At 37.8% G+C, this 20,743-nt stretch overlaps 1 protein-coding gene across 1 annotated transcript; it reads left to right on the plus strand.

Annotated features, from left to right (window-relative positions):
- Positions 1-4,762: 4,762 nt before the first annotated feature.
- On the plus strand, positions 4,763-20,693 carry gucy2f (guanylate cyclase 2F, retinal). The gene is made up of 19 exons (XM_028464482.1): positions 4,763-4,817; positions 4,921-5,713; positions 9,538-9,839; positions 10,894-11,248; positions 11,385-11,469; positions 11,652-11,748; positions 11,841-11,966; positions 14,410-14,490; positions 14,877-15,053; positions 15,118-15,274; positions 16,069-16,218; positions 17,290-17,438; positions 17,539-17,702; positions 17,796-17,988; positions 18,137-18,311; positions 18,517-18,615; positions 18,702-18,796; positions 18,876-18,961; positions 20,504-20,693. The coding sequence occupies exons 2-19, from the start codon at positions 4,972-4,974 to the stop codon at positions 20,583-20,585; spliced, it is 3,315 nt and encodes a 1,104-aa protein (XP_028320283.1). The 5' UTR covers positions 4,763-4,817; positions 4,921-4,971; the 3' UTR covers positions 20,586-20,693.
- Positions 20,694-20,743: the final 50 nt, after the last annotated feature.

The raw sequence follows: 20,743 nt of genomic DNA on the forward strand, positions 1-20,743 counted from the left end.
CAGATATAGCATTTCCCTCATTGACTAAAAGTATATGTGGATAAATATACATGATATATTATAAAAACAGGAAAACCACATATTGATAACAAATAAAATTTAAAACTAAATAGATAGAAAGACAAACATTTTGGAAGATTTAAATACTACATAAAATATAGGTTGTTGTTTTATCCTCCCCTCTTACAATAAGTACCACTAAAGGATCACAATGTGCCTAACATGCTTGTTAATAAAAGAAAATGTAATATTTAACTCTTTCTGCCAGTACAATATTGTACTTTTATTTAAATTTGACGGAAAAACTCATTTAAAAGTTGTTTATTTTTTTATGTTGCATGCTGTATGCACCACTAAAGCAGTTTAACTATTACAGTATTAGAGCTCTAATCTATCATAATGTACCATTTTGTTTGTCCTTAACACCTAAAAGAATCAAGTAAATCTATCTATGTATTCATGGTTCGATTTAATTGAACGAGAAATCTCATTTAAATGTATTTTTAAAAGGAGAATAGCTGCAGTTGGTCACGGAATTTAAATACCTTAGTGTCACTTTAGACTCTTGCCTCACCTTCAAAATACACAAAAAATATCAAACACAATCAATATCAACCTAGATAACTTTAAACAAATCAGACCATCCCTGACTACTGAGTAACTGCACTCAAACCCATTGGATCACTGTACAAAAAAGCTTTAGAGATCTTTGACAGAAAAAAACGACTCGTATCACTGTTAGTCATATTCTTCACAAATACAGCTTCTTCTTATCCTTTGAGAACTATAAAAGATTCAAATATGCCTGCTACACATATAAAGTATTAAATGGGCAAGCACCACTGCCACTGAAGGAATACATCAAACTAAAAACTGGTACAATCACAAGAGCCACCACCAGAGGACACTGTGAGGTCCCCCACAGACTAACTAGCTTTAGTCAATGTGTATTGTCAGTCAGGGGTACGAACACCTGGAACTCCATACCACCTACAATCAGAGAATGCACCACTCTCACCACCATCACAAATCTCATCCCAAAAACTGGCTCATAATCAACCAAACCTGTTCTCACAACTAGCCCTGCTCTTTGCTTTTCTATGTGTTTGCATAGATGTGTATATATATATATATATAGTGTCTATTTGTTCTGTTTCCGTACAGACAACCCCCGGTGCTATTGGTACGATTACCAAAATAAACGTACGTAGCGTTTTAGGGTTAGGGTTAGGATTAGGTTTCGGGTTAAGTTTAGGGTTAGGGTTAGGTTATAACCCACTATTGCAACAATTTTTAGGGTTAGGGTTAGAGTTAGGTTTAGGGTAAGGTTTAGTCTTAGTCACGCAACCTAAACTAGTCAATGACTGACATATCACGTGACCTAAACTGGCCAAATAGGGGCACTGCGTACGGATAGAATGTCGGTATATTGATACAGCAACCGTACAGATAGCCACTGCGATATATATATTGCATTTGTTGATTTTGTATATATGAATGGTGCATGGTTTTGTGACCTGCCAAGGGACAACAAGTGCAAATTAGCATTTTTGCTAACTCTGGTGCTTTTACAATATGAGTACAGTGCCCGTCGGAAGTTTGTATTCATATTGACATTAATAGGAGCTCCAAAGTGTGGATGGGAAAAAAATGGGATATATATACAGTATATATATATATACTGTATATATATCCCATTTTTCAAGTTATCGCATACAGACTGACAGTGTTGCACTGCATTAGCTTAGCATTAGCATTAGCATAGAATAGAACACTGATGATGAAGTCACCGTTGATGACATCATCAGTTTGAACATTCTTGGAACACTGATGACATCACTGTTGATGACATCATCACTTAGAACATTCTGATTGGAACTCTGATGGCATCAGTGTTGATTACATCATCAATGTTCTGAAACAGTGTTTGACAGGAGTTTCACAGTGTGGATTGGTCATTTCAAATTGGTTTTAAATTGGTTTTGGAATGATCAAATGACTCCAAAATTACAGATACACACACTCAGGGTATTTGGAAGCCGTTGACAAAGTTTCAGGTCGATCAGACACTGTATCGGGGAGATATTCGCTCCACAAACACACACACGCGCACAGACGTTCCTTCCTTCTATAGATAGATGTGTTTTTTTTTACATTTGTAATAAATAGATCAATAAATTCAAAAAAATCTTCTTGACCTGTTTATTTGGATTAGAGCTATAGCTGGTGCTGATGTTAAAGGCCCGCAGTGCTTTTAAACAACTCTAATTGACAATTGCATGGTCAACATATATACAACAGTCATTCCAAATCACTTAAAAGTAAAGCACCAATAAAATAAAGAATAAAACAACTAAACAAACAAACAAACAAACAAACAAAGATTCTCTTTGGGAGAGAATGTAGAACTGGAAGTATTGCAAACCCACAACTTTCTAAAAGCCACTAGGTGGGGCCAGAGATTTAAATATTCTCTGTTTGGTTTTAATGAGACTTTTTTTAATACCTCATTCATAGTAAAATAAAATTCACTCTAAAATATGACAAAGTTACCAAATATTGTAACTTTGAAAATGAATAAATGTGTCTTACATCTATTTTAGGAGACATGTTTATTTTGTAAGATGTTTTCTTGTGTTGACTTATTGCTAATGTATTTACAGTCTCATCTCATTAAAGGGTGATCTAACACATTTTTGTATAAGGTTGATGCTTATCAGAATTGTTGTATAATATTAGTTTATTTAATTTTTTTTAACTTCAATTACATTTGTATGATTTATTTTCTGCTCCAAAGCATGTAACCCTAATTGTCCCAAACAGCCCTATGGTCCCTATGGTGGCAACATCCCTCACTGTTCACTGGGTAGACACAAGTGCTGTGTCATCACTTCTCTCCTTTATTCCTGGATGCAGGACAGCATCGTCAAGGCGTTAAGAGGCTCTTCAGCTTACGTGGGATATGGGTCAGCAAAGGTGAAATCACTTTCTGGCTTCATTTGCACACAAATCCACTACAATGGTGCAGTTTTTTTTATCAGGTTCTCACTCTGCAGATGGTACTCTCCAAATAAAAAGTCTGATAATTGCATGAGAAAGGGATGAATGAGAGAGCAAAGTAGACATTGTACTATCTCTCCTAGATTTGAATACTAAATCATACACCTATGATTTACACCCCAATAATGAATACAAATTTGAATGCACAGTGATTCCTTTTATCCCGGGGCCAAGCCCTACTCTGTGGATTTTTAACGCTTTTAGATGTGAATAAATCCATCGTTTTAGTGCAATAATATAATAAAAAAGTATGGGACGCCGATTGTAAAGTTGTATTATGCTAAAATAAACAGTAACTTTTTGCAACATTTAGTAACAAACCACACGCAATGTTTATGACATTTAGATTTAAATTTAACATTTAGATTTAGATTTAGCATTGAGCATTAACATTTAGATTCAATATTTAACATTTAGTCTTAGATTAAACATTTTGTTTTAAGATTGACATTATATTTTTATGAGAAAAAAAAATAAAATTTCACAAATACTGCTGAAGATCTGATTAAAAATAACATTACAAAAAAATCACATACTTATTTTAAAGGTAATTTGATGCTAAATGTTGCAAAACATTGCACTTTATTTTAGCAACTTTACAATCAGCGCCCCATACAAAAGTCCTACAAATTTGATAAAGTAGCAAATTTCCATTAAACATTAACATTATTCTACTTACTCTATCTAAGATATCAGTCATCTTTTCAGTGGATGGTGATTTCCTAACCTCGTCATGTGTTGATGTTGTGGCAACCGTCTGTTCAAAGACTCATTTGTCAATTTTCCGTAAAGGACTGAGGCAGGCAGAACTCATCTCATCCACAGGGAAAGCCCCTTCGTTATCTCTAATTGTTCTCCTGCAGGTTTCAAATTTATTTCATCCATGGGGCCTGCTGTACTGCAAGTACATTAGGCCAATTAAAGATGTCTCCATGGCAAGACAAATGACCCCACTCTTAAAATGTCTGTATGTTGAACACTCTTCTCAGTATAGGCAGAATGGTCTCAAGCATTGAGAAGTACAGATTTATGTTTTTTTTGTTTTTTCTTTTTTTTCCTGCCTGGTAGGGTATTGTTTAATTTCATCATCACAGCTAATGTTTAAATATATTTTTGATTACTGTCATAGATAGGACAAGGCCTAGACTGCAGTGAGGCTTTCAGAGATGACTAAGGCCTACAGTCAATCCTCTTATACTGTGCCTCTCTGAAAATGGATTAGTATCACCTACGTTTGGCTCCTTGTCACTTTGAAAGGATTTCTTTGAATGGACCTGAAGCTGACACCAGCCCTACAGATTGATGGACTCTCACCATTCATGATTTGATTCCAACAAAACATATTGGACCCTTTGGATATTTTGTTTTCAATACTATTTTTGGAGCTTTTTTTTACCAGAGTAAAAAAAAAGGAGAACTGTGTATATGTTTTAATTTTAGTCATTTTTAAAGGGATGGTGCCATTTAAAGCAAACATATGTGTTTGTTTAAAAGCACAGGAGCAATCAGAGACGCTGACAGTGGGACATAAGTAGCTCTCCAGGGTGCTGAAGTTGTCTCCAAACACGCTAAGCGCAGCACTCGTCCAAATCTCACCAAGACAAGGAGATCTCTTCACCAGAACCAAAATGCGATGAAAGGGTGAGGTTTCGGCATTGTTGGCTGATAATTTTTTGTGGAGATAAACAAACATTTGGGATTACATGTATATGGTTGGCTAATCAAACTTGTACTTCTCTGGTGGAACTGAATAACCAGTAAGTACCTTATTTTTCTTCTGAGATTGCTTACAATCATTTGACATTAATATGAGAATGAAATGTTGCTCACGGTCATATTCTTTGTGTGTGTGTTTAATAGGTGTTAGATAATGAACAATTAGTTGCATTAGCCTGTGCAAGCTGGAGCGCAATGCAACATTTCCCTTTCATTTTTAGAGGGATGCTTTTAGAGTCTAACAATCCATGTGTGCCTATGACCAAAGGCAGGCTGTCATTACCGGTGCTGCCCTTGCATACCATCCTCATATGGGTTTTCTTGGGAGTTCTGACATTACCTTCCTGTGTCCGCTGCTTGATATTCAAAGTAGGAGTTTTGGGACCGTGGAACTGCGATCCTGTTTACTACAGGGCCCTGCCAACAACAGCTGCCAAGCTGGCCGTAAATAGGATAAATGGGGACTCCAGTCTGGATCTAGGCCTAAAGCTAGATTTCAAAGTCCTCCAAGAGCCGTGTGAGACTTCCAAAGCGCTTACTGCGTTTATTTACAACGAAAAGATGGCTGATGCCTTCATTGGCCCCACCAATCCAGGATACTGCATCGCTGCCTCTCTGCTGGCCAAGACCTGGGATAAGGCCCTCTTCTCATATGGATGTGTGACCTATGAGGTGGACCGTGTTGCTGCCTATCCTACAATTGCAAATACTGTGCCGTTTCCATCTGATGTACTATACACTGTACTGAAACACTTCAAGTGGGCGAGTGTGGTAGTGGTCTCGTCCAATGAAGACATCTGGTTGGATACAGCTGGGAGAGTGGCTACAACTTTGAGGAGTAAGGGTCTGCCTGTTGGCCTTGTTACATCTGTCGGGACGAATGAGACTGAGATGGAGAATGCACTCACGCGGATCCAGAATGCAGCAAACATCAGGGGTGAGTGTGTGGAACATAACATAGAAGGTTAGAGATAATAATTCACTGGTGGACCCTTTATAACCACCACATTTCCACCCATCCCTCCATCATTCTCCCTCTCTGTTATTCTCATGTTGTTAGCCTTGTCCCATTTTTGATCCGTGCCCCTTATGTTGGCACCATTGCTGTTTGCATTCATTGGACACACAGTTGAAGCTGTGAAATGCCTTTGAGTGGTGTGTTTGTGTATGAGTGCACCAGTAAATAGACACACACAGACTCAAATATTACTAACACATTTTACCCTTAAGGCCAATCTGACCCCCAGTGATATTTGCCTCCATAATACATAAATAACCGCTTGATAATGAAACATTGACCTGTTCTCCAGCGCTACCATCAGACCAAACTTTAAATTAGAATGAATTGAATAGTTGAATAGTTTTCACATGAATCATCTCCAATTTACTGACAACATAAATGATGAACCATATTGGTTGTGATGATGATATCCCCTTTCCTGCAGCGCCACCATCAGGTCAAACTTTCAGTTTTAGAGTTAGTGTATCTTGAAAATCTTTCATCCAAATGTTTTCTAATTTGGGGCACACATTCATGACTCTCACAGGATGAACCATATTGACTGATGTTGGTGACTCCTCCTTTCCTCTGATAAACATATTTCTTCACGTATTTTTATCTCCTTTTTGCAACTTATTTGGGGTTATTCACTAAAAACTTACAGACACATTCTCCTCTGCGCCACTTTCACTGTGAAAGAGCTGTTCCAAAACCTCATTGATAGTAAACTTTTTTCTTGAGGACATTTTCATGAGACACAAAGAGAGCGTGCAGATTACAATGCTCTGACATACAAGTTTTACACCAATGTGTGCAATATGTGTTCAGCACTTTGAAAAAAATATCATCATGATAATTTTATGCTTAATCACATGTAACCCTCAAATTAGGTAAAGTCGTGAAACATGAAGCAAAAGAAAAAATAGAGTCAACTATTGTTTTTTGAATGATAAACAATTAATGGGGTTAAATTGACCCCAAGGATAATAGGATTAAGTACTCCACATGTTGTTCATTCAACTTAATAACAGAGTGATCACTGTGTGCAGGAATAGCTCTTAAAAGATGTTTTGTCACACTTCACTTTTATTATATTAAATATTCATCCAGCCTCTGTCACTGAGAGTGACTTTCTCTTTTCTTCCATGTTCTTCCACAGTTGATGGCCACAGCTCACCTCCCCCTCCCTCAAACTAACCCAATCTTACTCCAAAGCATGTAATGACTATGCTTGGTCACTGTGCAATGAGTAGCAATTTCCAGTGAAAATCTAACAAATGGTTGCCATGTTTTCCCTGTTTCAAAAGGGCTGACAGGTGGTTACATGACTTGACTTATGCCCCATAGAAAACACTGGGCAAATAATGCGTAGTCTTTTTACGCTTTCAGAGGCGTATGCATTGCACAGTGGACAAGCGTAGTCATTACACGGTTTAGAGTGAGACTCACTGGGTTGACCAAACACACAGTCAGTCATGATCAGTTGAGTGCGTTATACTTGTGTGTTCATGTGGTGTTGTGTACATTGGACGTGTGCTTTCAACTTGAACATGTTTCTACACCATGAGCATTTTGCCATTTATTAACCTGCTGCCATTGCTCTGTGTTCCTTACCATTTGACAAGTTTTACTCAGATCAGGTCAGTTCACCTGCTGATATTGTATGGATCAGATTGTGATTGTGATTGGCTTTTCCTGATCACCTCATCTGTGACATTTGGACCCTAATCCAGTTAGATCTTTGATTGAACTTTCTTCTTGGATCAGTTTATTTGTTGCCTTAGTCATAGTAGCTCTGCCCCGTGTTAGAACCAGAAATGGCAGTAAGAACACAAGTTTTATGTTTGGAGCCATACTTATTACATTTTTCCAATTAACAATTGACAACAGGATGCATTTAGCTTTGGGAACTCCTGCTCCATCCTGTCCCTCCCACTTGTCATCCTTAAAGCTTCACACAGACAGACAACATTTTCCCAAAGACAGGTTTAGTTGTTACCCACTGCAACAATATACAATAACAATATACTTCCTTTTTATTTTTTAAAGTTTTTTATTGAAGGATGACTATGAAATAAGCATTTTTTAAGATCCTAAATGATAAAAAATATACCCAAAGTTCCTTTATCTACTCCAGAGCAATTTCCGGCTATAATGCAATTGCATAAGGATCACATTAGCCCCAAAGCTGAATACTTTACTCTGTGCTTGTTTTTTCATGATTTTGAGACCTAATTTTGATTGATTTTTTTCATCTTTCAAATTTGGCTCGGTGGTCAGTGACACGTTTCTGTGGTGTGACAAACTCATAACACAAATGTATTTCTGCTTTACTCGGACTTTAATGATTCTTAGCCTCATCTAAGGAGAATAAAATTGACCTTTATTATCACTGGGAAAAACATAAAGGATATAGGAATAAAATGACAAGCTGTGGCAAGGCTAGGGTTATTAATTTGTGTTAATAAAACACCCAATGTCTGTTTGATTTTGTTAACATATGGTAGATTGTTGTTTTCCTTGTATTCTCACTTTTTTTTGTCACTTATCTTTTTTGAATAGCTGGTAAAAATGAGAATTTAATGGATTAGAAATCTCTCCAGTTTGACAAACTGGGGGCCACAACCAGAATATGAAAAGGGTCCCCCACCAAGCTATGAAATGGCTCTGATCTAGTCCATCACAAATCTTTAGTGCCTCCTTAATCAATGAAGGATCCCATGTTCCTCTATCTTACTAATAACTCACTGAGGGCTTTATCGTGGATTGTGTACAGTTAATCACAAGAGATGCATAATCACAGAGGAAATTGTTAAACTAAACACTTGTGGCCTTGAATTTTCTCCTCAGAGAACTAGAGTTTGCAAAGTTAAAGAGGAATTCTGTCTAACCCTAAAGCTAATAACTAACCCTAACCTTATTACAGTACAAGCATTACTACACTTAATCATGGTAGATCACTTTGTGAGTCAAAGAACGTACATTTACCTTCTTAGTTACAGTATCATTCAGTGTTGGGGTCAATTGTAATTGAAATTGCATAATTGGTAATTCATTATAATTATAACCTAATTATAATTGTAATACTAATTGTTAAATTGTGTTGGTGTTGAAATCGTAATTGCATTGTAATTGAGTTTAAATAATTGGAAATTAGAAATTCTTTAAAAACTGTCATTTACATTTTAATTAAACTGAAACCTGTTACAGTTCTAAGTCTTACACATACACAGTTAACATTTATTAAAATATATTTCAGATAAACTTTTCTGGTTCTATTCAGAATTGCTTTACCATTAAACAAAAAAAGTAAATCTAGGCGAATACTGACAGAAAAAAAAAAAAAAAAACTTTCTTCACCAAAAATATTATTACCAATATTTTGATGATGATGTATAATATTTTTAGTGTATTTTACGGTTGATTTAAGACATGGGTTAAAACTGACCCGTTATCATAAAAGATGCTAACAGAAAGCTAACACAAGAGGAATTATGTTTTATAGGGTTTTTTTCATTAAAAGCTCAGTAATTGTGATTAATTGTAATTGAACTTTAGTAGTAATTAAGATTGTCATTGTCATTGACTTTCAGGGTGAAAATAATAATTTTTATTGTAATTGTAATTGGAAAAAATGCCAGCCACTGTAATCATAATTTAGTTATAATTTAACATGGATGATTGAAGACATAATAACAATTGAAAAATGTAATTGACCCCACCCCTGGTATCATTGTAATGTGTTCTTTTATTTATTTCAGTCATCATCATGTGCATGCACTCCATCCTGGTAGGAGGTGAGCCTCAGGCTGCTTTTCTCCTCAAAGCACAGCAGATGGGTCTGACTTCAGGACAGTATGTGTTTGTCCCCTACGACACTCTCCACTACAGCGTGCCCTACGTCAACGTCTCTTACTTCCCTCTGCAAAACAACAGCAAGCTGAGACAGGCCTACGATGCCGTGCTCACCATCACCGTGGCCTCCGAGGCGCTCTCCTTTAACGAGGCCTTCTCTGCAGCCCAGAGAAGCCAGGAATTGACGCTGCCAATAGAAGTGGAGCAGGTATGGCATGAATGCATTGGATGTAACATCAGGATTTTTTTTTTCCAAGACTATGTATAAACAAAAAAAAAATCTAAATGTACATATATTTCACTGGAAAACCCCAAAGTACAACATTGTCGTTTCTGTCGTAATCGTAAATAAATAGTAATTGAGTTTAGATAATTTACTTTGTAATTGTAATTGCCATGAAAACTGTACAACAATTGTCAATTATAATTTAACGCAAAACTGGGGAGCCATGTTACAGTTCTATGCACAGTTCTACACATATGTCAATATGTCAATTATTAAAACGTGTTTCATATGAAGCTTTCCCACATTTTACAATTTTAAAAAAAATGAAATCTAGGGGTATACAGACACAAAAAAGGGCTCAGACACCCACACCAAAAATAATAAAAACCTATATTTTCATTGATTAGGAAGCCTAACAGGGTAACCAATTGATAGGAAAGAAATTAGATGATAAATATGTGTTTTTAGTGTATTTCACAGCTGATTTATGACCCGTTATCATAGGAGAAAGCTAACACAAGAGGAAGATTACCTTTTATTAGGTTATTTATTTCAGGTTCAGTAATTGTGATTAATTTTAATTGATTTAGTAGTTAGGAATGTAATTGTTACACTGATCTGCCAGGGACTACAGAGGGAAAGCAGCCATTGGCTAATTCTGGCATATTTACATTTATATGTTTATTAATATGCATTGTCCCTTTAAAAAAATAAATTGACTTTCTGAGGATAAAAAAATATTGTAATTTAATTGTAATTGGAAAAAATGCTGGTACCTGTAATCGTAATCCAATTGTAAATGAACATGAATAATTGAAACTATATTTGTAACTGAAAAATGTAATTGACCCCAAACCTGAAAATTACTGCCTGATTCTAGCACGGTGGAGTGTCTATTTACTGTGCCTATACATTTTAGAAGCTCGGTTGATCAATAGCAAAGCAAAGAAAACGGTGATTTCATTGAGCTGTGAAACATAAAAAAGTATGCTTTATGCTTTCTTACTTCTTCTAAAAGGTTTACTGTAACCTGCAGGTCAACCCTCTGTTTGGTACCATCTACAATAGCATATACTTGTTGGCCAAGTCCATCCACAATGCCAGAAGAGCTGGTATGATGTTGTCAGGGTCAAACTTGGCCTACTTCACCAAGAACATCACATTCAATGGCTTCAACCAGAAGGTCAAGGTGGACAACAAAGGGGAAGTCAAGACCAACTATATCATCCTGGACTCCGACAGCATGAGCAGTCAGCTGTACCAAACCTATCTGGTGGACCTTAATTCAGGAAGACTCCGTTTCGCAGGGCGGTCCATTCATTTTCCAGGAGGATCTCCTCCACCATCAGATTCCTACTGCTGGTTTGATAAAAATGTCATCTGCACTGGAGGTTTGAAGTTTTGAAGTTTTGGTGTTTACCTGCCTGTGTTTGTGTGTTCCTGTATTCTCAATGTTTTAAATGTATTTTTCCATTACAGAGTTTCTCTACATTTTTTTTTACCTTAAATAATTGTTATTGCACACAGGTGTGGAGATCACCTATATTATGGTGGTGTTGGGTGTCGTCCTTGCCTTGGCAGCAGTAGGGCTTACGATTAGCCTGTATATCAGGTACAACTTGAGTTTATGTTAAGTAATGTTGAATACTGAAATGCTTTTTTTAGTTGATGTGGCTTCCCTTAAAATGTTCTTGGTTATAGGACAGTGAAGCAATATTTAATTTACCATAAAGATTAGCTTAAGATTTAACATCTCATCTTGATTAAATTTTATTTTGAAAATGCTTTCGGCAGGAGGAGACTTCAACAAATCCAGTTGGTCAAAGGCCCAAATCGGATCCTTCTGACTTTAGAGGATCTCACATTCATCAACCCTCAGCTCAGCAAAAAGGCAAGAAACCGCCCCAGGTTCCCATGTTCAATACTCGTCCTAGTCTACCACTTTATCCCACCAACTGATGGTTGATGTTTGATGTCACACAGAGGATTACTTTAGAGGATCTGAGTGAGTCCAAGAGTGCTCTGGAGGATAAATCTGGAGACATTTCCCATTCAGTGAACAGCATTCACGCAGCGACACATGAAACTACTAATGTTGCTGTGTATGAGGTTGGTCACACTGATAATACTGCAAATATTTGAGAACTTAAAACATTTTTTTTTCACAGGTTTGTGTTCGACAAAAATTACAAATAAATTTACTGGATGAGTTTTCTTTAAACCCAAAACGTGTGTGAAGTTGAAGTTGTTGATTGATTCTAGTTGAAATTTTGACATTTTAGTCAAAGTATTTCAATTTGGCAATTTTGTTGTAAAGATGTAAGAGTGGCTGCCCTCTATGGGTTGAAACCCAGCTTTTACAATTGAAATTTGCGTTTTGGTGGCTTCTTACATCATTAACCACAACTGTTAGCCCCGCCCCACCTATAAAAAGTAGCAACTGTCGACTCTGCGCTCTGTAGTGAGTTGGTTGGATAGAAAGAATTGCAGAAAGAGAGTATTGAGTAGGTAGTTAGCATTGCATAGATTGTTGTTTGGAGATTTTATCATTTCCAATGGGCGTGTCTTAACTGCTCAAGTAGCCCCCGCCCGAACATCATTTCTGAACACTTTAATTTACCTTAACACTTTTCTCTGTAACACATTAGTGACATCACACACCACAGACGTGTTCACATCATTACTAATGTTGTGTTGCTTTACGTTTTTTTTTTTTTTTTTGTGCAAATGGTAGTTTTCTTTATAACATTGTGGATGCAGAGCATCAAGTGAAAGTCACTGAGAGGTTGATCTGCATTAAAACATCTACTGACGTCTGTAGTAAAGTTCACTGAATACAAACCTGTGGATAATATAAAGGAGGAGATGACAATTTAGTGAATTGTGACGCTGCTCTTCCAAGTGTTAGGTCCGGAGTTCGCGTCCCGCTTCAGGTATTAATAAATAATGACATTTTTTAAGGACGTTGAGATGACTCTGGCGACAATATTACATTAAAAATCAATATAAATGATGCGATATCAAGCGGCATTTACTGTCTTAATATCCAGTGTAACAGGAGGGCTCCCTATGCAGCCATCCTATGCTGCTGACACGTCTCCTCAGACACATTTTATTCATATTATTCACCGCTCGTCACATCACCGAAGCAATAAAGTGATGAAGTGACCAAAAAGTGTGACTAATTACAGGTGATTTAAGCCACTATAGCCACTGAAGACTGAACGCACCTTTAGAACATGCTCATATTCCTCAAACACCGGCTTATTTCACCCATTAGGGTGAATAAATCACTCTCTTCCGGGTGGTTGCCATGGCAGCTCGAGTAAATCTCTGATCCATTGACAATGGCTTTTTATCGCACGCATGCACATCAGTAACCCAAGATTTACATACTCAGGGTTGATTGACCCACTTCATACCAGCTGTAGTGGAATCCGATACCCAGAGTTTCCCATCGCTGGGTATGTTGACCCAGAGTTTATGGATAGACTCAGAGTTTGTTAACCCTCCATTATGGAATACACCTCAGGTGTGTTGAGCAGGGAAACATCTGTCAAAATTGCTGATAATGTACCTAACATACTTGTATCGCTACTGCTGATGATATATGCATGCAGGTTTTACAGGTAGTAATTTCTATATGTTAGGTTTTACCCATGCCATGGAGATAATATTTTTATCAGCTTTGTTTATTTATTTGTTTAGCAGGATTATGTCAAGGCAAGGTGCAAAATCCAAAAGCAATGCAAAACAGTGCAATCAAAAGTTAAAATAATATATAAAAGTTTCAGTGCATGGAAATTTCTACTTTCCTGTTTGGTTTTACTAGTCAGTAACAGAAATCACAAAACCAAAGAACACAATTTGGAAACAACACAGTAGAATTATATAGAATAGAACAAGAATTCAAATAAAATAAATATAAATATGGGTAGAAGATTAGCAGGTATAGTTACAGATTTTAAATATGAACATTCAATTAAGAGAAAACATGTGCAGTGATTGTAAACGGTGTGTTTCACAATTATTATACTCACCAATAAAAAATTAAAATTGGGGGGGTACAATTTGGCGCTCCTTCAGCAAATGGCGCCCTAGGCCTAAGTCGCCTGTGTTGTCTGTCGGGAAGATCTCTGATCATTGGCAAAATTTAGAAAATTCATATCTCGTTTTGTTATGATCGATCTTTATGAAATTTGACTCAGATATATCAGGTTGTTTCCTCAACTACCCCACAGAGTTTCATCTGGATTTGATCCGGAATGTGCATTCATTGTGATTTTTCATTCATTCATTATTTATTTTTTTAATGGGGTTGCCCATACATTTGGACCTACTATATCGTTATTAATGGTGATAGAAATTCCTTCCAAGCCTTTAAAATGTGAATGATCATAGTACCATGATCAGGATCACTGATCCAAATAACTGCCAATATCTGGCAAAGAGGATAGTGAGACCTTACTGAGTGCTCTTGTTTGTGGCTTTAATTGTCTTCATATTAGCCTGTGATGGACTGAATGTATTTACAGCCTGTCTTCTCTTTCAGGGTGACTGGGTGTGGCTTAAGAAGTTTAAAGAAGGCCACTTCAAAGAAACAAAACAGAGCACTACTAAGATTTTAACAAAGGTAAAGTGACATTTAATTTTAGGTATTTAAATATGTCTAAGTGGTTTGCATCACTTGAGGTTGTCTTTCTAGTTGTCTTAGTTCTTTTTCTTTTCTTTTCTCAAACCTTAAAAAAAAACAGCAATAACAACCAAGTCAATGCAAAGTAATACAAATGTACTTCTAATTTAAACTTGTGAGTAATGTACATATGTATAACAACACAACAACCAGTTTGAGAAGGAACAGAATGAAGCAAAGAGCTTCCTTCCCCTTCCTTTCAAATAAAATCCAATACTGAATTATAGTTATCTTCTAAATAGCTGAGATGTTAGTGAATAAGTGGTTAAGTATTAACTGTTGTTCTCAAAATGTAATGTGTGGTCTCTTTTTCCACTTTATGTCAGATGAAAGATCTGAGAAACGAGAATGTAAATCCTTTCCTGGGCTTTTTTACGGACTGCACAATGTTTGCAGTGGTGACTGAGCACTGCTCTCGTGGCAGTCTGCAGGACCTACTGAGGAATGAGGATGTTAAGCTAGACTGGATGTTCAAGTCCTCACTTTTGCTCGATCTCATTAAGGTAAACAGGCCAAGAAACCGTTACGTTACCATCGACGCCATATGTACTAGATTCTTCTTTCCAGGGAATGAAATATCTTCACCACAGAGACTTTTCCCATGGAAGACTGAAGTCTCGAAACTGTGTTGTGGATGGACGGTTTGTACTGAAGATTACAGACTATGGCTTTAATGAGCTGTTGGAGTCTCAGAAGGCTCCTGCAGAAGAACACCCACCTGAAGGTACATTAGATAACACCTTTATTACAACATTTTACAACACTTTATGGCTTTCAGACATGGTTGAGCATCTTACTGAGAAATGTAAGATTGTCAAAAGCCAAGTCTACGGTGTACATTTTAGGACATCCTCAGGTCTCAGAGTAAGGTATCAGGAATCAGGAAAACCTCTGTCATTTATCAGACCAAACTGACTCATGTCTCAGCAAAACCTCCGTCAGATTAAAAACCTTCAAATGACACGGCTTCACTTGTCAAACCAAACGGCGTTAAATAACACGGCCTCAGGCTTCAAAATAAAAGTCGTCAGACTCAATGGCCTCAGTCCATAAAACACCACATAGCATTTTATTTTGAAGGACCAGAAGTAAACATGAATTTTTAAAAGTTAAGATATATCAACGTATTCTTTGATTAACAAATATGTAATTAAATGAAATATTGATAAATTTTAACCTTTAAAAAGAATCAGAAAATAATAGCTTTCCCCTGACTCTCATATCTGAAGCGGCCAATATTGATGACGTCATATGCTTTTCCGGTTTCTTCAAAATACAACATCATTTCGTCCTGAGGCTTTTGAGTCTGACAACTTTTATTTTGAAGCCTGAGGACATGTCATTTGACGGCATTTGGTTTGACAAGTGAGGCCGTATCATGACAGAGGGTTTCCTGATACCTGATACCTCACTCTGAGACCTGAGGATGTCCTAAAATGTACACCGTACAATACTTTTATTTAATTTTGCTTCCTTGAAATTACAATCCAGTGAAATTTCTACTGTTTTAAATTTCAGATCTGTTTTGGTTTGCTCCAGAGTTCCTTCGAGATGTTACAAGTGCTCGTAAAGGGACATTCAAAGGAGACGTGTATAGTTTTTCAATCATCCTCCAGGAGGTGGTTGTGAGAGGTCCTCCTTACTGTATGCTAGGTCTACCACCAGAAGGTGAGTGCATGTGCGCTACGAAGGAGGAGCTACTAACAAAACTAACTAACTAATAAAAGATACAATCCCAAAAAAGGTTTGGGATTGTATCTAGAGTTTAGATTCTTCGCCAGAGCCCGAGCCAAGTTCGGGTCGGGCTCTGGCCAACCCGAACTTGTCGGGCTGTTGGGCCAGGCCGACAGCTGAGAAAAACACTTATATATTATTATGGTATCATTTCTAAAGTGCGAGTAGTGGGACGGGATATTGACGGCTTTGTGTTGCGTTTTGTTGTTCAGCGTTCACATTCACTGAATATTATTTGCTGATTTTGCTCATTCCTCATTTGCTGCTGGAGCGCAGGGAACAAATATGATTGCATGCTTCAGTTAGGTCTGCGCTCCACACACGGGCCGCCCGGTCTGGTCTGCTATGCTGTAACGAACTGAGTTCTATGTTCTGGTTATGTTCCACTTGCGTATATTCAGTGGTGAACTGATGCTGTGATTTCCCATGGCCAAGAAGGCATCATGGTTACGTGCAGCTTTCTCTGCCAATGTGTGTCTTTGTTTACATGTGTTCAGAGTGTTGTTTGGCTATGAGGCTGGGGAAAGGGCGGGTGTAGGCGGGGAAAAGAGTGATCAATTCTTTTCCCACGGTAGTGTGAGTGTATGACGGCGTAAGACGGTTCTTTGTGTGTTTGATTGTTTACTTTTGGCATGTTTGTACGACCTCCATTAAAGCCTGTAAAATTGTGATAACGGCTCGAAACACCTGCATGTGTGCACGGCCCCCCTCGTCGCGCGAGGCACCGCGCTACTAATCTACCGGCAGCAATAAGTTCAATAAAATAATAATTCACATCGGGTTTGCTTCGGGCTCGGGCCTACAATTTAAGTTAATGGGTCGGGTCAGGCTTAATGCCAGCGGGCTCGGGTCGGGCAGAATTTTTTGGGCCCGATCTAAACGCTAATTGTATCACAGATATTTCCGAGTTATGTTCCCATTGCAAAATAATTAAACTACCTAACACAATATAACTGAATGTTTTATATGTTGAGTCATTTTTTGTAATGTCTGGTTGATCCTCAGAGATCATTCGTAAGGTAAAAAAGCCTCCTCCAATGTGTCGCCCGACTGTTGCCCCTGACCAAGCTCCACTAGAATGTATTCAGCTCATGAAGCAGTGTTGGAGTGAAATGCCTGAACGCAGGCCAAGCTTTGATGAGATATTTGACAGGGTATGCATAAAAAGCAACATCACTGTGAGCCATTACAAAATCAATCATACGATATATATATACCTTTATTAATATTATTTTCATTTGTTTTTCCCCATAGTTTAAGATCATCAACAAAGGCAAGAAAACAAACATCATTGACTCCATGTTGAGGATGCTGGAGCAATACAGTTCTAATCTAGAAGACCTGATCCGAGAACGGACAGAAGAGTTGGAGGTGGAAAAACAGAGAACAGAGAAGCTTCTTTCTGAGATGCTTCCACCGTGAGCAAACACAAACTCACTGGTTATATATGTATCTTCACCACACAGTGCTAAATGTGTTGTTCTCTAGATATTCTGACCTTCTCTGTGCAGCTCTGTGGCTGAGGCCTTAAAAACCGGGGCCACGGTGGAACCAGAGTACTTCGACCAGGTGACCATCTACTTCAGTGACATCGTGGGTTTCACCACCATCTCCTCACTCAGTGACCCCATAGAGGTGGTGGATCTCCTCAATGACCTCTACACGCTGTTTGACGCCGTGCTCAGTAACCACGATGTGTACAAGGTCTGAGATCTGGATTGGCATCAGCATCAGCATTATACATCCCACTTCTCTCTAAAGGACTTTCACAATCATTAAATGTTTAAATGATCCCAGAAACACAAACCTAGCATTTTGTCCATGTTTGAGTCGAAATACTGACTTTCTACAGGTGGAAACCATTGGTGATGCTTATATGGTAGCCTCTGGCCTGCCCAAGAAAAACGGTAACAAGCATGCTGCTGAGATTGCCAACATGTCTCTGAACATCCTCAGCTCAGTGGGAACCTTCCATATGCGACATATGCCAGATGTACCCGTCAGGATACGAATAGGAATCCACTCAGGTAGGCTGGAAATTATATTTCCTCAAGACAACCCAAAACTATTAAAACCAAATGTTCAACAAGAGTTTTAGAATAGGAACCAACATTGGCCTTTTATTGAAGGGGAAAAAACTAACAAACCTCTTTTATAAGTATAACTTCAGATCCAGTTGAGTTTTGCAGGCTATGACTACAGGCTGATTTTTGACTTTTCATTGGTTTTCAGGGCCTTGTGTTGCCGGTGTTGTAGGCCTAACTATGCCTAGATACTGCCTCTTCGGAGACACTGTCAATACTGCCTCCAGGATGGAATCCACGGGTCTGCGTAGGTTTGCTAAATACTATCATTCAAATTCTGTTATATTTCTTTGTTTTGGTCTATAGACCAATGATGCCTTTATTTTTTTGCAGCTTACAGAATTCATGTCAATCTGAGTACTGTAAAAATCCTTCATTCTCTTAATGATGGTTATAAAATAGATGTTCGAGGCAAGACAGAGCTGAAGGTAATAGTTTTTGTTTGAATGCCTTTTTTCATGAAACACCTAGATATTTTTTCACGAGTTGTGTTCTGATTTCTTGCAGGGTAAAGGTATTGAGGAAACATACTGGCTTGTGGGGAAAACCAATTTTACAAAACCTTTGCCAAAACCACCAGAGATCAGGCCAGGGTATGTATCAGAGAGAGTTTGTTTAAAAAAACATCATTTATTCAATATCATCTTAATGGAAAGTGTTCATTTAGGTCAAATATGAAAATTACAAATAAAAACAATAAGCACAGTATCATTTTAACTTGAATTAAATAACAGGGGTCTTTTTTTAATAAAAAAATAAACTCCAAGTTTCCATCTACATTCATATTCTGTAATATGGACAACCATGGCACAGGTGGTAAAAAGATTGTCTTCTGATTGAAAGTTTGGAGATTTGCTCTCAATGAGCTATTTGTGTGTCTTGAGCAAGACAATGAACTCAAAGTTGCTTCCAATGATAGATTAGCATAATGCATAGCACCTCTGTCATTATTTGTGTGTGAATGTGAATGCACTCTGGGACTTTAGCTGTGATTAAATCACACTAGAAATTAAATCCATTTACCGTACTGTAAGTAAGTAACATTTATTTATATAGCTCTTTTCACAGACAAAAGCCACAAAGTGCTACACAACACAGTTTAAAATCAAAATGTACACACAATATAAAAGGCCAAGACAACATAAAAGCATAGTGGCCCAAGAGTAGCTAATTAAAAGCTTGAACAAAAGGTGTCAACAGAGTCAATTGAAAGCAGAAAGAGCGGAAGATCGTTCCAAAGCCTGGGAGAAACAGTCTGGGAGGATAGGTCGCCTCTGGTACGAAAACGAGTGTGAGAAACCATCAGCAGATTCTGATCCACAGACCTCAGAGCCCGAGCAGGGGTGTAAGGTTGGATCAGATCACTGATGTGAGAAGGAGCCTGACCCTGCAAGGCTCTGAAAGCTAGAACCAGAATTTTAAAATTGATCCTATAAGACACTGGCAGCCAATTAAGTTTTTTTTAGAAAGGGGGGTATGTGAGTCCTCCTATTTGTATGGGTCAGTATCAACATTATTCATTATTTTATTTTATAATGTGACTTATTATTAATGGGGGTATGATGAGTCCCATAACCACACTTGTCCAGATCCACTGAATTAAAGCGATGATTGATCAAATTATGAATGCTACATGTCGCCATTCTGACCTGTACACATGTGGCTTCAGGGAAGAAAATCATGGGCTGAACCCAGAAGACGTAGCTGCATACAGGAAAAAGAAAGCAGAGAAAAGGGCTTGAGCCTTTTCCAAAAACAGGAGGTATCACTCTGCATGTCAGCTGGTGTTGTTTGGTTTTGTTCTGTTGTGGATTTGTTTCTGTTACTGTCCTCTTGCTGTGAACCACATGCCTTCTTTTGAGTCTCCAAACACAATCTTCTCACATTGAATTTTGAATCTTGTTAATTGCTTGTGATGTTCTGCTCTCCCTAATCTCCTGATCGTATCACTTTCTGCATCTTATAAACAGATCGGGGAAAACATCTGTTTTCAGTACAACCGCTTTAATTGTGGCTGGGACGTTTTTATTCACCATCTTATTAGTGATGCCTGTTGTTTCCTCCTAAAGCTTTCTTAAAAATCTGTCTCAAGGTACTAGAGGTGATCTATCAACAGCTCTCTGTGTTTTAAACAGGGACAACTGGCAGGAGATGGTGACGGAGGAGATCAAAACCATTTTCCGTCGGGCCAACAGGCAAGTGGACAAAAAGAAATGACTAACTATAAAGAAGACATTCCACGCTGGAATTTGAGAAGACAACATTTTCAGAAAAGGAAATACACAAAGAGCAGTCACAGGACAGAGAGCGCCACCCAGTCTCTCACTGCGTGGCTTAATGCAGACTTCCCTAAGAGGATTGTCCAATGGACTGGC

Source organism: Gouania willdenowi, chromosome 13, assembly GCF_900634775.1.
Source record: "Gouania willdenowi chromosome 13, fGouWil2.1, whole genome shotgun sequence".
Lineage (NCBI taxonomy): Eukaryota > Metazoa > Chordata > Actinopteri > Blenniiformes > Gobiesocidae > Gouania > Gouania willdenowi.